The 18,132-nt window shown below is 43.6% G+C and overlaps 2 protein-coding genes across 4 annotated transcripts in view; one reads left to right on the top strand and one right to left on the bottom strand.

Moving 5' to 3' along the window:
- Positions 1-1,628: 1,628 nt before the first annotated feature.
- On the bottom strand, positions 1,629-10,694 carry TTF1 (transcription termination factor 1). Of its 3 annotated transcripts, none has more exons than XM_068413890.1 (12): positions 10,644-10,694; positions 9,673-9,772; positions 8,614-9,533; positions 7,523-7,779; positions 6,996-7,181; positions 6,107-6,185; positions 5,687-5,817; positions 4,936-5,164; positions 4,517-4,606; positions 4,226-4,291; positions 3,442-3,527; positions 1,629-2,945 (listed from the first exon to the last, which is right to left on the bottom strand). In XM_068413890.1, the coding sequence occupies exons 3-12, from the start codon at positions 9,519-9,521 to the stop codon at positions 2,785-2,787; spliced, it is 2,193 nt and encodes a 730-aa protein (XP_068269991.1). In that variant the 5' UTR covers positions 9,522-9,533; positions 9,673-9,772; positions 10,644-10,694; the 3' UTR covers positions 1,629-2,784. The 3 variants fall into 3 exon arrangements, with proteins under 3 accessions (XP_068269991.1, XP_068269992.1, XP_068269994.1); XM_068413891.1 differs by lacking the exon at positions 10,644-10,694 and adding an exon at positions 10,475-10,551; XM_068413893.1 differs by lacking the exon at positions 10,644-10,694 and adding an exon at positions 10,185-10,205.
- A 207-nt stretch (positions 10,695-10,901) lies between these two features.
- The window catches only part of CFAP77 (cilia and flagella associated protein 77), a 60,741-nt gene continuing 53,510 nt past the window's right edge, over positions 10,902-18,132 (top strand). The window contains exon 1 of the mRNA XM_068414218.1: positions 10,902-11,027. Coding sequence (XP_068270319.1) covers positions 10,902-11,027 — 126 coding nt within the window. The remainder of the gene's footprint in view (positions 11,028-18,132) is intronic.

Below are 18,132 nucleotides of genomic sequence, written 5' to 3'. Positions count from 1 at the left end.
CCGCAGGCCGCGGCGCGCGCCGCTCTTCCGGCCCAGCCGGCGGAAGTGGGCTCCAGCCCGCCCCTCCTCGTGCGGCTAAGCCCCGCCCCCTCAGGGGAGCGGCGGTGCCTTAAAGGGCCAGTAACGAGGCGAGAGTAGGGGGCGACTGCGACGGGGAAACTGAGGCACGCGGGGATGTGGGGGGTTGGGGAAGCGGAGATGCGCTGTGTCATAAACATAAGTGGTGTCAGAGCCCCCAGAAGGGCAGCTGAGGGCACTGCCTCAAGGATAGAACTACTTAAGGACTAAAATAATAAAATCCCACCCCAAAGCCAGGATCAACCCCAGCACAGGGCGTTCCCCAGCAGCCTGAAGGAATAACACCTGGGGCAAAGCTTCCTCCCAGCCTCTGATGCAATGGAAACCACTCCCACAGACAGCAGCCCAGCACCTCTTCCTGCACACCCCAAAACAGGCACGAGGTTTTGTCCCTACTCAGGCCCGGCCCCCCACACACGAGGCTCAGAGATGAAGCCACTTCACTCGAGGCTTCTGTCCCAGCCCCACCGTCTACTCTCCAGCTCACAAGGATGACACCACAGCCCAGGCTGAGGGGCTCTGAGGAACCGAACAGGGAGTATCTGCCTTTCTTCAATCCCCCACGTCGCTTGTTCAGGACTTTAGGGGACCAGGGGGGTGAAAAAGGCAAGTCACTGTTTGATCTTCAGCTGCTGCCACCGTAACACTCCTCAACTTTGAAGTGCTTCTGTGCTGCAAACACAACTCTTGTAACCCAGCTGTCTCCGTCTTTGATAATGCCACGCAGCTGAGAATTTTTTTTTCTATACCACCCCTACGCCTGGAAAATGCTTGAAGCGACATATCTGCCTGAATCACCGAAGTTTTTAGAGGAGGCGCAGTGCTTTTTAGACCTGAAGGATCTGTCATGCTCTTATTTATAATGCAACCTGATACACAAAGCTTTGTCAGTGTTCCTTCCCTCATCACATGTTTGGTTTTTTTAAACCTCTGCAGGGAGTTTCCTCTGTTTTTAATACTATTCAAATACCCACCTGAAACAACCGCTCCCATGAGCCTTTATAAGTCGATGGTAAAGGGAAGAGCTGCTTTCTTATGCCCTCTTAAGCGCCACTATTGAGCAAATGGGAAATGATTAACAAGTACTCTCGTCCTCCCATTATTTGTCCATGTGTAAAGAGATGACAAACACCACATTACCAAAGGAGATGCAGGTAAGGAATTGTTTCCCTACTTCCTTCCCAAGGCTGGTGGGAAGACGGACAGCGTCTCCCTTTTCTCCTGTGCGGCAGAGCTCAGGTTTATAGCTCCAGCCCTGGCTTATTCACTTGTTAAAAGCAGTTTCTCTGCAAAATAATGTATCAGCAGACGTCCTCTGTTGTAGAAATTTTCACATAATTGTTGTAGAAGTTCTCACGAATTAAGCAGATAAGAATCAACAGAGATGAAATGGTTGGTCCCAAGGGGAGAGAGGTTGTCCTAAATGGCTCCTTTTGGGCTGTCCCACAAAAGCACGTTGTTTTCTATCTTAAGAGTGACTAAAGCCAGGCTACAGTGAGGTAGAGAAAATTCTCATTTAGCATCCTTTGCTATAAGTCACAATCCAGAAGAACCTCCAACAAGGCCTTTATTTCAAGCTGCTGAAAGTTCTGCATTTTCAGTGACAATTATTAACATTAAAGAAGAAAATTCTCACTTAACAAAATGATCATCAAAAAGCAGTATGTCAGGGACCAAGTCTTCTTGCATTACTTTCTAATACAGCACATAGGAAATATAAACAGGGCATACAAATACTTTACACACACAGTAAGGTTTTGGGGGATTTCAGGGTTGGTTGTGGTTTTTTTGGGTTTTTTTGTTTGTTTTTTTTTTTTAACATTCACTTGGTCAATTTATACATAATCACTCTGGGCACGTAGTAAAAAATCTCATACAAAGACAGGAGTACAACCTCCAGCTTATCCCTCAACTTTCTTATTAAAATGTAGAAATTCTCCTTGGCACAATAAAAATATATCTATGAACATATATATATATATGTATATATATATATATATGTGTATATATATATATATATATATACCCTGTCCATTTTGTCTCTGTATTCCAAATACTAACAAAAACATTTTAAGTGTATTGTTCTGGTTAGCATGAAATGACATTACAATTTATGAATAGTAACTGACAAAAATCTCTTTTCTCTAGAAGGGCTGATAGAAGTATAAGTCTACATTAAAAATAAAAATCAGTTGCTTTTAAGAACAAGATATCTGTTAAAAAAAAGAAACCAACTAGAAGTTGTGTGGTTTCCATCAACACAGATGTCTTAAGATTTGTTTATTAGAGATAAAAGCAAACTGAAAGCCTTTTCTCAATTCCATGAATTTATTTTTTTTTTAAAGGATTTAAAATGCATTAAAGTTCTGAAAACCAAGTTAATGCGCAAAGGGTAAACAGCTTTCAACTCCACAGAAAAGAAAGCACTGGAAAAAATACTATTTTTGAGACACTCAGAAAGCAACTTGAATGCTTAAAAAGAGACTTCTAAAACCACAGCTAAATTAAGGTAACAAAAGGTGGCACAAATACTGTATTTATCTCAGTCTTCAATATGAAACAAGAAAATCAGATATGCATAACTTCATTTTTTCCATTATTAGATAGCCCGTGTACCTGCAGTTGTTGATCTGCACCCACTTTCAACCAGATCCATTTTGCAGTTAAATATCCAGACTAGGAATTGCTGCTTTCAAGGCAAGTCAGTTAATCACTCTCTTCACTGGAGTCAAAAATGTCACTGAGTCGGAAAGTCTTCTTCTGTTGCCTGGCTGTTGAATTGTCAGAACCAAGGCATTTCGCCTTCTTTTTTGCTAACTCTTCTTCAAGTTCTGGAAGTTTCTTTTCAAAAAGATAATCAATAATTTCTTTGAAAAAAGAAAAAAAAATGTAGTCTTAATTGGATCTGTAGGGAAACTGGATACCTAGGGGAACAGGAGCTCACAGACAGCTATTATTTTGTGTTAAATGAAAAAAAAACTCACTATGCTGTAGTAATCACAGTGGCTGCAGGGTAGATCAGACATATACATACATGCAAAGATGAACTAAAAAAGTACAGTCCTAAAACTGTTAAAGCCAAGCAAGGTATTAAAGAGGCTGATAAGCACTGCATGAAGAGGCCATTGAAAGTAAACTGCCATTAAAAAAAAAAAAAAAAAGGCATTTAGTAAAGTAAGTATAAAGCCTGAAATTTTATCCAATTTACTTAGGGGAAAGTTAATTGAGAAATAATTGAACTAGAATACATATCCTCTTAGATTCAAGAAAAAGCCTTAAGGAGTATATACAAACTAGAATACACATCCTCTCAGATTCAAGCAAAAACCTTAAGGAGTATATACAAACAGCTGGGATACTGACCAGAAAAAGTCCTTCTTTGCCAAAAAGGGACACAGGAGACTTTTAGCTTATAAAATCTTGCTTGAACATAGGCTTTAGGGACATCTCTGAAAAGAGAAGAGTTCAAAGAATTAGCGGTGCAAGGAACTATTACAAAGTTTAGTTGTTGCTGAGTTACCCATTCAAGAGAGTGATGTCAGTCAAACAGCTTTAGGTAGAAAGGATGGATTTCAAATCCTAATCAAAACAGTTTTTCAAGTCAGCAGTTCCCCTTGACAGTAAGAATCTAAACCATGCCATTATACATATGTATTATATGTTTCATGAAAAGAAATAGTAAATGAAGCTGAAAGCATGTGGAAAAGAAAAAAAGTGTTGTAGAAGAAGTATAGCATTCCCAGTATTGGTGATTTCATATTCAACACTTAACTTTGTTTGCAAGAAGACTATTATATTGTATTACACATTCCTATAATTATCCCTTTTTCCTGTGTGTTGATTAACACACTTGGGGAAGTCTTTTATTAAAAAACTTTAGCACAGACTATGTAACACAGTTGTAGCACACAGAATTCACTGGGAATACAGTAAGGGTGGCCTGAAGTGGTTAAAATTAAGTTTCAGAGCTTATAGGTATGGTTTACTGCTCAGTACTATGCAAGGATATACAACTGTACGCTACCAAACTAAATGCCATTTTCTATAGTTGCAGAGGGTCTACAAACTTTGATTCCTTTGCGGAATTTTTAAGACCGTCTGCTTCAACTCTCCTTCGTATCCATAAAAAGAGAGAAAAAAAGTTTACCCAATAGTATCACTGAGTTCTTCCCAGTTTACTTCATTAGGATCCTCCACGTTCATTTCATACAACCTGTGAATATAATACAGAAGCACTTTGTAGGCAGAATTCCAGAAATAATTCAATAATGCTCAACAGCTCCCCCCCAGTCAGAAGTCCCAGGACATTTTCTCCCAAGAGAGTGGCTGCGAAACCTGTATGAAACTGCAGGCGTGCTGCTCTCACCCAGCAAGCTTTTATAAGCGCAACTCAGAACAGTGAGAGATACAAACACGTTCCAGTACCTCTGAACTATACCTTTTAATAAGATCGATCTTGGCCTGTAATCCTTTGGTCCCCCTATATAACTGCCGCCCTTTGGTTATCTTCTTTGTTACAACTGAAGTCCTTTGAAAACACACAAAAAAAGGTTTCTATAATTTCAAGAAATTCCAAGCATCAAAAGGAAGTGTCTTCAAGAGGCTGCTGCTGCCAAGAGAAGCGGAAATCAGGCTTCACTATCACAGCAAGAAGTTACCACAGCTAGCAAAGAGTTGTTTCTTTGTTTCAGATGCATTTGCAACACCTCTTCTGTAATCTACAACCTATTTATTACCTATCTCACCAAACAATCATCACGGTACACACGCTTTTGCAGAATGGAGTTAAATACTCCCCAGAACACATTTTACTGTCTCAATTTAGTATATCTCAAGACAGTAAAGGTAAAACCTTACCATTTCTGTTTACATTGTCTCCAATATCGAGTTCCCACTTTAGCTTCAATCGCAGTCCATGGTAATTTCCCGTACAGTTTCTCACGGTCGATCAAAAGATCTCTGTGTGACTTTCCTGATGATGAAAGAGAATTTGCATCTTCCTTCTCCATTGTTTTCCTAAGCACCTCCTCCACTGCATGCATTAACTTCTGTGTCTCTTCCTTTGACCAAGGACCATAATTAATAGCTAAAATTGAAAAATAAGGTTAAGGCGTAATGAATCATAAATGATTGGGAAAAAAAGGCAAAAGAGCAAACGCTTCACTTTGCATTATTCTTATTTACAGGACTAGCTTCTTAACACACTTCCCAGAAACTCTTCTGCATACCATCTGAGAGAGAAGTTCAGCCTAATCACTAAAGAATAGCACTGATCCCTAGTTTCTATCTTTTAAAACCTGGTTTCAAATTCCTCTTGCCCTCCCTCTGAAAGCATCTATTCAGATGCAACTTCCATTTAATAGAGAGTTGCATTTGTTCCACTTCTTTTCCCTTTTCTATCAGAGACTGTGCTTACCCCTTCCATATGAAAATGCAATCAGTGGTCTGGAAAAAAGAACCACCACCAGCACAAATTAATTAAAATAAAAAAAAAAAAAATCCACTCTAGGGATTTTTTCCTAAAGTTCAGGGCACATACAACATACAGTTAAAATAACTTCTCAAATTGCAATACACAGAATGAATCGTTTTCCTTAAAATTACGTACCTGACTTGATTTCAGAGTATTTTTTAGCAACTGAGATGTTAGAACGGGACATCATCTCAGAAATCTTCTTCCAATCATTGCCATGCAGAGCATAGTACTTCTTTAATTTTTCTTTTTCTTCATTAGTATACCTAGTTGAAGAAACGGGCACAGCTTTAGCCGTACATTCAAACCATTCCAATATCTTAAAAGAGCTGTAATCTTCACAGGTATTTCAGCATTACTCATAACTACCATTTCAAGTCACATTTTGGAACAGAGGAATTGGTAAGGACTAGTCAGAAAAATGAACTGTCAATTAAGTCACAGTAACTGGCACAAATGGGAGAGATGATCTTCATTTATATCCTTTTTTAATGTAGAAGTAAACATCAGAGACTGATACTAGCATTCAGAAACTCTTTCAAATTATTCGCTTACCTCCCTTTATAATTATTTGGGTCAAACATCTTCCTTGCTCGATAATATATCAGCCTCCAGGGTCGTGGTATGCCCTCAGCTAGAAGGTAAATGATTCATTTTTAAGAAACATTTCTCACACTGGTAAGGACACTTTAAAAAAGACAAAACAAAACAAAACCAAAACCCAACAACATACATTTTCCCGACTGTGCTGTCAATGATAGATTCTCTCCATTCAGGAGAATGTACTGTACAACACTTCACAGGAAAGAGTCTGAACAGAGTCTCCTGAGGAGTGTCAAAGATGTAATTGTCGTGACCGTGGTAAGATTGTGAATGCCGACAGCTACTAAATAATTGTGTACATGTGTGTATATGTGTGCATGGATATCGAAAACTGAACTTTTGAACTCTCAAGCACAAACCTGTTACTAGCTACAAATTGTATGGACTAGCTGTAAATTTTGGTAACATCTGTATCAAATGTAAGTAACATACTGAATACTCCCATTACCAGAGAGACATAAGACAGCCACCAATGAGGAGGCTGATGAGATATTTTGCTCCCATTAATAAGTCACTCCCATTAATGACTCACTATGCTTAATTAAACCCTAGCAATAATGCACCTTAAGCCATAAAGCCCAAATGCAAGTTTGAAAGTCTGTAAGTGCTGCTGGTTATGATGATATTTTAATCTCTAAACTATTCATATCCGAGAAAAGATAAGAAGCACAGTACACCATAGAGATTATCAACTACATACTCTCAGCAGCATGCTCCTTTTTTACCAAATTTAGCAACACTACTGCTTTTCAATAAAAAATTACTTTAGAAGATACACCATAATATCACCAGGTTGTGGAACATAACATTCAGCTATTTGAGAAGGAAATGAAATACTTACAAAGTTTTTCACAAAAAAGATGTTCTACTTTTAGGCGACTGATAGTTTCTTTATCTTCTGGATACCTTGAGGTAAACAGGAGTTTTTCAGCATTGTCTATTCCAGTAATTAATAAGAACTCTTCAACATTTTTCCGGATTCGATTATTTTCCTTCTGGGTAAATCTGCCAAACTTGACAGCAATACCTAAAATATACAGAAAGTACCATCTCTTGTCCATTACACTTCAGGTTTGACCAAAGGTATAACAAAATATCAACAACTTCACAAGGTGAAAACAGAAAACTGAAAAGAGATAAAGCAAGAGCTGGGAGCAGGTAATTTACGCATACGCTTTGAACTGTAATGTGACAATGAGGAAGCAGATGCTACGAAGCAGAGAAACAGAAAATATGTCCATTGGAACGAAGTGAACCAGACTCCATGGACGTGACAGACATGATACAAAACCAAACTATTTTCTCTCTGTCAAAACATTATCCCAGCTGCACAGTCCTTCCTCACTGCAACATATTTTGAGAGCTCACCTTGTTTTTTAAACCGTTTAAACCTCATTAAGTCTCTTCCAGCCATCTTCCTGATTGACTCATCTGCTATATTCCTCACATGAGGAATAAACTCTTCCAGTTCTTGTTTTGCAGTATCCAAATCCACAACTGAATACATGGTAGAGTCCAGGAACTCTTCATCATCCAGAGTAAGCTCATCAGAGGCTGCCAGTGCAGTAAAGGACCTATTCTGGTCCTTCTTCCTTTTTGATGCTGAGGGTTCTGGTGTCCTGATACTAAAAAAAGGAGCAAAACAAAATACACCACTAGATCTCCAAAACAGAGATTTTGTTAGCATCTCTACCATTAAAAGAATTAACATGTTCATTAATTAAAGAACAAGGAATACTTCACACATCCACTCCCTTGTATTTCCAACCTTTCAACATAGATGTAATTTATTATCAAATTTCTATACTTAAAATGTTCAAAGAGCTTGCTGAAGTTTTGAAAATCCGCACATTTCCCACAAAACTCTCACACATGTACATATAGAAGAAATAGGGTCTCTTGCTACCACTAGCAACACAGAGCTTTTTCATCTACCTCTTACTAGTGCTCTTATTGTGGGTTCTAGACACTGTAAAAGCACCAAGAGCTACTTACACAAGCATCTGTTTGCACAGAACATTAAATTCTTTAGTTGACCTTACTAGTTGCTTGCTAAATTTTACAAGTGAAATCCTTTTCTTCCCCACCTTTTTTTTTTTTAAACTAAATATGAATCACTTGCACATAAATTATTTCTATACCTACAGTTTTTAAATAGGAGAAAATATTGTACCTTGAAGGCAATAGTAGTGTATTCTTACAAATTTTCATTATATCTTCTTATTTCATTATATCATTCTTATATAATATAGTATCTATATTATATAAGATAACTAAGCTCTTAAAATACGTCTCTATACATCTGAACACACCGTAAAGGCTTCTGAAGTTGTTTTTAAAAATGCATACAAAACAGACTGAAGAAGAATCTGGGATCCAAATAACATGATAGAAATATCTTTGGGGCATGGGGGGAAGGGAAAAAAAAAAACAAAACCACAAACAAAACCTAAACTTACACTACATCAGATTCTGAAGAGTTTTCTTCCACGAGAAAAGCGCTGCTTTTTTTTGCCTTTCTAGCACGCACTGGCGTTTTTCGAGATCGAACAGCTCTTTTAGCCAGCTTAGAAGAATTAGCAGGTACATCCGTAGAATCTTCATCCATGGCAAGAGAAGCATCACAGCCATCATCTTCATGCCACTGCTGGGGCGCTGCCACGCCACCCTCTTCTGTAGGAAACGGCAAGACTGTGTCTTCCCCTTGCCTGTTTTGCTGTTTAGATGATAACAGTGACTGGCCAACAGCTACATCTGTGTCTTCTTGTATATCTTGGGTACTACTGCATCTTTTCTTCTTCCCCTTCTTTTTTGATCTTTTATTGTCATTTTTATCACACGTTTCTGAGGTAGACAGCTCATGTACCTCATCCTCTTCAGGCAATTTTTCTTTTCTTTTCTTTCCTATCTTTTCTTTTCTTTTCTTCTTATCAGATTGTTTTAAATAAATGTAATCAGCATCGATCTCCTGAGAGCTCTCAGTGTCATGCTTATTTACTGCGACACAAGTTACATCACTTTGGTCATCTGTACTACCGTTACACTTCCGCTTCTTTTTTTTCTTTTGGGAAGCATCTACTCCAGTTTCATTACTAATTTCATGTCGCAGTCCTACACAAGAATTATCTAACGAAGACTCCTCCTTCTTGATTTTGTGGTTTTTCTTCTTTTTACAGCCTTCACCAGTCTGTGCTGCTCGATCTTCAAACAGCAGTGGAGAAGCGCTGCAAAGCTCTGCATTTTGTATACTTTCTCTTTCATCGTTTTCATGTTTCTTATTGTATTCTTTGTATTTTCTCTTCCTCCTCCTCTTCTTCTTGTGAAAATCCCAAACTTGAAAATCATCTGCACTTGTTTTTTCTGTCATATTTTTTCTTACCTTAAATAAAAGATACAAGTTTTACTCAAGTGCTATAATCTATGTACCCTTATGCACTGTTACACAGTAAAAAAAACACCACAGAAATACTACAGAACTACTCAATATTTTCTTAGAAACATATAATAAAGATACTTACTTTTCAATCCAGCTAATTTGGGGAAGTGACTATAAAAAAGCGACGCCTTCTTCATCAAACAGATGTGCATCACAGCTGTATTCAGCCTTAAATTGCCTTCCTACAAAAACAAAGATACACTTTAATAAGTATAACTTTAAGCTGATTTTGAGTAACTAAGCAATGACAGACTGCTATATTCAACTCTGCTTTCAGCACTGAAACAGCAACAAGCTAGAAGTAATAAAGAAATATTAAACTATATCTAATTAGAAGCTACTGACTGGCTTTATCCACGTTCAAACAGGCCCAAGCATAGCCAAGACCTGCCAGCTCTGACAGACTGTAACCAGATCTATTCCTGAAAACCACAGAGCTACACAGAGCACGCAGGAAGTCATTTTTAGCACATATTCTACAGCCAGCACATAAAAAAACACTTACAAAACAACATCCCATCGTCTCTAAAACACAAGACCTTAAATTTCACATCCCCAACACAGCTTGCAGCGCTGACAGGTATCAGACATTACCTCCTCACTGCCACAGGCAAGCGGCTGCCCAGACACCTCTGGGGACACACACCAAACCACGCAGCACCACGCAGCTCTGGGGACACGCACCAACCACGCAGCTCGCCCCAGCACCGCGCTGAGGAAGCCAGGCCGCGGGCCGCAAGCCGAGGCCGCGGGCACGCCTGAGGGCGGGCCGTGGGACGGGGCCCCTCGGCACCCCCTGCCCAGAGTCACGTCCCACCCACCGGCCTGTCCGCCATTACCCTCCGCCTCCCTCCGGGACTACCGAGGGCGAGGGAAGCACCCACCGCAACCACAGGCCTCTCGGTGGCACCGGAATAGGCCGAGGCGGGGAAACCGCAGTCCCCTCAGGGACCCTGACGCCCTCCCCGCCGGCCTCCCCCTCTCCCTGACCGGGACAGCGCGTCCCGCCGCCCCCGCAGGGATCACTTTCCCTCCCGGGGCCTCCCGCCTCACCTCCGCTCCACACGCGCTCTCCCGCCGTCCGCCCTCAACACTGCCCCCCCCCCCCGCACCCTAATACCGGCCGCTCCGTTCCGGCGGAAGCGGTCCCAGCCGGACCCTTCAAGGCGACGGACCAACAGCGTGTGACGGCGGTTGCTAGGAGACGGGGCACCGCCACCCCCCCGCCGCTCACGGGTGGGCGCTGTAGCTCCGCGGCGGGGCCACCCGCCTCAGCCTCAGCCCCAGCCCCGGCGCGGTGCGGGCGGTGACATGGCGTACGGCAGCGCTGCACCCCCGCGGCGGCCGCTGACCATGGCCGAGGTGGAACGGGGCAGCGAGAACGAGCGGGTGGGGTTGATCCGGGACAGCATGTTGTGCAACCCGCTCATCCTCAAGGTGAGCCCCGGCGCCGCCCTGTCCCTCCCCTCCGTCCCCGCTCCTTGCCCGGGCATGCCCCCCCCCACCGCGAACGGGACCGCGGGGAGGGTTGGGGGGGTTACGGTCCGCGCGTGCAGCCCCGGGCCACCGCAGCCACACAGCGGAAAAGTTTCCCGTTAAAGCACCTGGAGGGTGACAACAGTTGGAAACAGGGTTTTTTCCCCCCATTAATTTGTTTGACAAGGAGGGAAAAACGTGTTTTCTCTCTGTTCCTTCGTGTTTTACCACCGTGAAATGCCCGGTGGCCCCGGGCTGGTGACCGGCAGCAGCGTGGGATGGGTTTTCCCTCCGAGGCTCGGGTGTTTTTTCAAGCAATAGCCGCACGGTTTGGGGAGCGCTCGGGGACAGGGACCGCGATGTCACTGGGGCTGCTCCCTGCCACCCCCCGCAGCGGAGGGGTCCTGGGGGGGGACACACACAAACTCTAACCGCCTAAATTAGGATTTCAGGGGCCTCAGAAAGCTTCAGGCATCTCACTTCGGTTGCCCCCTCCTACTCAACATCCACAACCACACTAAGTCACACTTAATCTCCCCGCCTTCCCTGGAGCCCCCCCGCCCCGAGCAGGCAGCTGAAGTACAGCTCTCCTCCCCTGGATGGCACTCGCAGAATGGCTTCGTGCCCTGACCAGCTCCTTCCGCCCCCGGTCCCCATCAGGGACACGCCGCCGGCCCGGTACTGAGTCCCCCCGGGGGCAGGGGTCGTTGCTCTGGGGGTGCAGAGGGAGAGGGACGGCGGCTGCAGCCCCCCCGCCGCGGGCACCGAGCCCTTTGACCGGCTGCACTTTCCCTCTCGCCCTGCTGAGGGCAGCCAGTTCTGCTCGAACGCGTGATTTTTCCACAGCAGATAGCGGGGACGTTTAAACCACGGCTGTTCAGCCTCGGTAATCGTACCCCGGCAGCGGCAGGCTTGGAAGTCGGCCGTAAAATTTTGGAATATGGAATATGACAGAAAATTTTAAAGTCTTGCAACACTGAACATCTTCCCCCCCGCCCCATGAAACTCTACAATTCGATTTAGAAACTATATTAGGAAGGCAAAGAAAAAAAAGTAGGATTTGTGTCGTAACTCAAAAGCAGCTTCATTTTTTCAAATCCTGAACTTCTACTTTATTTCTTTTCTCTGGATCCTGTAAGTCCGATAGGAAGTGGCGGTATCTTTGCTTTGAAGTGGAATCGGGGTGAGATTTCCTCACCTAGCTGCCCCCCAGAAGGACATAGGCAGGACAAACCTCCTTGGGCTGGAGGCACCACACTGCTGGGAAGGAGGGGGGCAGCCCCACATCTTCCCCATCCCTCCAAACTCTTCCTTCCTTCTTTAGGAAAGTGTGCTAGTAAATACCTTTTTAGGTGATGCATCAATATGAATCAAAAGAATATGTAACTATATGGCACTTAAGGTGTGCTAAGGCATAATCACAGGGGTTGGGTTGATCCTACTTATTTTCAGGATGTATTTACATTCCTTAAATTGAAATAGGTATAAACAATCCGTCAGCACTGTAAATCCCAGGTCTATGAATATAACACCAGGGTAATTCTAAAAAGGGCAGTTCCTTTCCTGTAGTGTATATGTTGCAGGTAGATTATATGTGGTCATTAAGATTATGTTGATTTATGTGGGAGTTTTGCCTGTCTGGACGGGAGCATTCAGCCGAGCGCTGTCTGTGCCTAGAGCTCCGTTGATGTCTTCTCCCCTCGGGTCCAACAGTTTGCTCAGCCCTAGCTTTAGGGCTTGGGTTTTTTTTCAGCATAACTGTTGCAGTGCATCCTGGCAGTGGGAATTCTGAGCAGTTATAAACCACGGGATGTTTTAATTAGACCCAATCTGGATTTCTGCTATCCGGCCAGGTGAAACTAAAATTTGAGCAAGTTTTGAGAAAAAGCGGTGTTAAATTTTAGCATTCTGGACAACTTCTGTTCTCTCAGGGTTTCCTTGCAGGAGGGTGTCCTTCACCGTAAGCCAGCTGGTAGGGATGTAAAGAGATGTGCATCCACCTGATGTAATCCTACAGCACAAAGTAACTGTGCTGTTAACAGGGGTGCTTTTACTCTTGGAATCAGTGGTAATTTCACCTCATGGTAAATTAAGTTGTAAAGTTTGTGCAGCAAACTGCTGACCCCCTGCCAACTGCCTTCCTACATTGCACTGTGCCCCACTGAATGCTGAATTTACCCGGGTGTCCTCCCCTGCCAGGAGGTGACAGTGACGGGATGGCAGTTTACTGGGTAAGCGCTGGCACTCGGCCAGCCCCGCTCACTGGTGGGTGCATGGATAGTGGCATACTTTCAGTGTCAGCCCTCTGCCATGTCTCCTTTTCGTGCTTCCAACTGCAGTCTGGGATCTCTTAGCCCTGCAGGAGAGCCCTGGGGACCAGGCATTTTGAAGAGAGCTGCCAAAGGGGACGGCCAGCAGGTCACCAACCCTAATGCTGTGCAGTCCCACCTGAACACCAAGGACACAAAGATGGTTTAGAAGAAAAGGGACAAAAGGTTTTGAGACAACTGCTGCGTGGACAAGTGCTTCTAGCAGCTGTGGGAGGGCACCAAGGAATGCACAGCTCCAAGAGCTGTCCTTAAGGTTCACACAAGAACCTGAGGCCTAGTAGTGATGGATGGGATGCTTACTGCCTGATCTTCCTCCAACTAGCCCTCTGTCTCCAAACTACTTTGCAGCACCTAACAACAGGATCCCTACTTTCTCTCCCAGTTCTCTCATGTATCTTCTAAAGAAGGCATCACGTGTCCAAACGGACATGACTGCCCAGGCGACTGGCTGCGGTTCTGGCTGACCCTCCTGCCTCAGCTCTGCCCAGCCCCATCCTCCCCCCGAGCTGTGTCCACACACACTGGCTATTGCAGATTAAAAGCATCATCTTTTCACATAAAGGTTTCTAGGGATAAACGCTCTCTTTTTCTCTGGTAGAATGTATGATGGGTTTTAATTAATCAAGGAATTAATTTAGTTTATCAATATATATTTGCTTGCAGCATAAAACTGAGGAAAGTATTTCATCTACTGATGCCAGTAAAAATCTGAGTAAAGCATTTTTGGGTTTTTTGCTTTTAGCAGTAAAAGCCTTAGCCAAGCACTTTTCTCAGTGCAAACTTACTGAAAACCACCGTGTTACAAAAATAAGCCAGCTCTGGGCAGGAAACAAGACTTCTCCACACTTAACCCCCAGCACACCCGACACACACTCCAGAAAAAGTGGCCCACACCAGTTTGGTTGCATCTATATGAACATCTTTCGGCTAATATGCCATTATTAAGCTCGACATATCGCTGCCAAAGTCATTGTGCCACCAGCCTGGCACTGGACATATCCCTGGTGCGTGAAGGTAAATGGGAAATCACAGCTGTGAGACCCACATGCCAAAGCATCCTCTTACCTGTTAAAGTGTGGCCAGGAGACACGCAAAAAGTGGGAAACTGCTCTCCATGAAACGCCTTCAGAGCTGCGAGGCATCCAGCCCGCCTTCGGAGCCCCAGCTGCAGCTCTCAACATTAAAAAGTTGTTTCAGAGTCAGGGGTTTGGAGGAGGAGGATGGTGATGGTGCAGCTGGAAAAGGCTCCAGGCCTCAATCCCAGTCATCCAGGCTGCTGGAGAATCAGATTTAACAAACAAAAGTTTTCAGCACTACTGGAATGCTCAATATTTGTTTTAAAAAGCTTGTTATTTACATGTCAAGTGATGCCAGGCTTGCTTTATTGGTCTGAATGCCAGGCCACTTAGGGCTCATTTTCCTAAGCTTTTCTCTCCAACCCTGAGGGCTGGAATTTTTTCTTTTTTTTTTTCCAGATAAGATTGAACAAAAGCTACAGGACTCAGGCAATAAAATTTCAGCAGCTACGGTCTCTAGAGGAAGAATATATGATCAAAAAAGTTTCAAAACCACAGGAACTGGCACACTGCTAGTCTTGGTTTTGGCAATCCCAGCAGAGGAAGGCTTAACTAAGTCAGGGAAGCTGAACTGCCCTTTTTAGTGGAGGAAAGGGAGACACGGGAGAGCTCACCCCACACTCACCCCGGAGCCTGCGCCATGCCCGCGGAGAGCAGTTCGGTGTGGTGACGGCAGGGCACCAGCCGTGGGACTCCACACGCTACGTGGGTACCAAGTAGAGGCAGAAATCACTAACCACATTCTTCTTTTTCCTTTCATGCCTGTTGAAGCTTATTATGGAGTATTTCTGAGCCATCTGACTCGTCACAGAGCAAGGTACTGCTGAGAGTTGTTGCAAACTCATTTTGGTTTCTGGAGCAATCCATAGAAAGGACAGCTAAGAAAAGTAGGGGCATTTTATCAAACTAAAATTGTGTCACATCATGAAAAAAAAGCTTTAATTATGTAAGAGACAAACATGAACAAATGCCTGGCGTGAAAAAGGATATTACAACTTTGAGTTGTAAACTGTATGCATCACAAACATCTCCTGCAACAGTAATTACTGAAAGGGCAGTTTTTCCATCACTCTGGAGTTGAAGCTTTTATTAATAGACTCTTATTGTGGCTGTAACAGGGCTTTTACACCTAAATGTTATGATCAATCCTTGAGCCTTTAACCCTCACCTTCCTTTTTTTTTTTTTTTTTCAACCTTCTCTCCAAATCCACTCATCTTCTTTTGCTCTCCAGCACCGGGATAGCGAGGAGCCAAGGTGAACCTGGAACGATGCTCCCAGCTCGCCAAGCCCTTTCTCAGGGCAGAGCCAGGAGGCACTGCTCACCTTTGTACTCCTCATCCACCCTTGTGCAAGGACTGCTGACCTGCGCAGGGAGGGAAACTGATAAAATAAAAGCTTCCTTAAAAACATACCTGTCGCTGGATGCTCAGAGAGCGGCTGTAGGAGCTATCAGAAACCGTGCAGATGTAGCATCTGCGTGACGGCTGGGACTGACAGCAACACCATTCCCTCTCCACAGAGCACCTACACGCGGGGCATGCTGAGGCAGCGTGGGTCCAGTCCCCCTGCTTTCCGCAGCTCTCCTTTGCTCCCCCGAGTGATCTGGGGGTTCAGCCACAGCCGAGCTCTCACAGCTGCTTCTGTGTTGACCCAGAGCCCCAGGCATGGCAAACTGTGCTGACAGCATCACTGCCCTGCAAAGCATCTTCCACAAACATTCGGATACCTTCCCTCAGGTGTTAGCTTTGTTGATTTAAATAACTCTGGTCCCTCTCCTAATACCTGCTCTCAGCTGTTTGGAATCTATTGAAAACTTGGCCAGGGATCAGATTTTGGTTTGTCTGTCTTAGGTGAATAACCCTTGTAACACAGGGCAGAGTAGTCACAAGTACTGACAGCTCTATTTGGAACAAGGTGGTTTTTTATTTGTTGTTAATTATGCTGTTTACCTCAAATCACATGTGCTGAGCATCCTGCCTTCTGTGCTTGCTGCTTGGGGACACTGAGGATTAATTAGTGTTTATGCAGCATTTTGTGTGCTTATTACTATTATTATAATATCACTACAACTATTATATTTTTGCAATCTAAGGCCAGCGTTGTGCTTTTAAAAATGTATTCTGAAATGTCTACACAGTACAGCTCAATAATTCATTAGAGAAATAAACTAATGAAGGGCTGGTTAGTCAAATAATCGTTAGGTTTGGTTCTGAGCTTTGTCTTTCCAATGCTCTGACTTCTAAGGGTTTTCTTCTCAGCATGAACTCATTTAAGATTTTAAATGAATTATTTGGTACACTAAAAATTAAACTCCTTACGAGCTTTAGTGCCCTCCCATATTTTACACAGGCACCACTGAAATAAATAAGGCATTTCCAAGAGGCAAGTAAACATTCTGCATGAACGAAAGTAGTGAGTTGTTCTCCTGGTCATTTGAAGACAGGACTTAAGCTGCAAACTACCAGCTGTGATTCGGCTGGCAGAGGAATGGCACCAGCAGCACCGGGCATTCATAGCTGCTCACCCCCAAGATCTGCACGCAGTATGTAAAAGCAAGCAAAAGGGCATTTTGATCCTTTATGTGAACAAAACAATGCAAATTGGTGAGACTAATAAGCCCAGAAACATTACAAGGTGACTGCCTTTTATGTTTGTGAAAATCTTCTATGTTTATTTGTCTAATACAATGGAAATAAAGCTTCAAAGGCCCTTTGATTTAGAAGTGCATTATTGAAGTCAGCCAACACAATAATAACCATTAGACCAAATTGTTGCATTATGACCCTAATAGCAGCATTGTCAGAGAACATCTGTACAGCCTCTTGCCTGAGTTGTTGGTGATGTAAAAGCAGAAATTAAGCCAAAAGAAGAGAGAATGTAGGTAGAAGAGAAAAAAAAAAAAAAGAAAAAAAGGTCACAAATGGGTCCATGCACTCGTGGTGCACCCAGAGCTGCAGCAGGCTATAAATTTTTATGATGAACCTGAAACTCAGGCTTTATTGTCTGAAAGATTTAAGAAACTTCAGGGAAGAGCCAGCACTAGTTTATGGCGTTGGCCCCAAACCACGTTAAGCCAAGAGTTGATTTTCAGACTAATTCAAATCCAAGACACCACACAGAAAGTCAGGGATATTCCAAATGCCAACAATGTGCCCTTAAGCTCAAACCCTTCTCCAGGGACACTGAACCCAGCAGGCTGAGAGCAGCTCCAGAGACCCAGCTAAAACTTGTAAGAGCACAAGAACATCTCTGCCCTATTTCCTCACCATCCTCAGCTTCCCACCCCACCACCAATAAATAGCCCTCCTTCTCTGGAAGAGGCACAGGAAAATCTACTGAGCGTAGAGAAAAAGCTGGCAGAGGCTCGGTAAGGACCGTCCTGGACCAGAGGGCATTGGGCAGGCAACCAGTGGGCAGCTGCCCAAAGAAAAGGCAAAAAGCTCTTCATTTTTAAACCCTTGCTGCAATCATTTCCCCTCTTTTTGAGTGCTGCCTAGCAGAATATAAAGCAAACGAAGTACGTTCACGGCAATCACAGGGACCAATGTTTTCAGTTCCTCAGTTTTGCAAGTTTTTAGCCACACTTTCCCCAAGGGCAGATTGCTTTCCATGCAAATTCTTAGAGATGCTCTTATGCTTAATTATTGAATTTGAGAAGC

This window comes from Nyctibius grandis, chromosome 16 (assembly GCF_013368605.1).
Source record: "Nyctibius grandis isolate bNycGra1 chromosome 16, bNycGra1.pri, whole genome shotgun sequence".
NCBI classification, from domain to species: domain Eukaryota; kingdom Metazoa; phylum Chordata; class Aves; order Nyctibiiformes; family Nyctibiidae; genus Nyctibius; species Nyctibius grandis.
Note: the sequence above shows the minus strand (reverse complement) of the source record. Positions and strands in the feature narration are given on the sequence as shown.

Excerpts from the sequence above, each read along its gene's own strand:
- TTF1 (XM_068413890.1), bottom strand. The coding sequence starts at position 9,521 with ATGACAGAAAAAACAAGTGCAGATGATTTTCAAGTTTGGGATTTTCAC. Across the intron at positions 5,818-6,106 it reads CCAAATAATTATAAAGGGAG|GTATACTAATGAAGAAAAAG; the intron begins GTAAGCGAATAA and ends TTCTTCAACTAG. Across the intron at positions 4,607-4,935 it reads AGACAATGTAAACAGAAATG|GACTTCAGTTGTAACAAAGA; the intron begins GTAAGGTTTTAC and ends GTGTTTTCAAAG.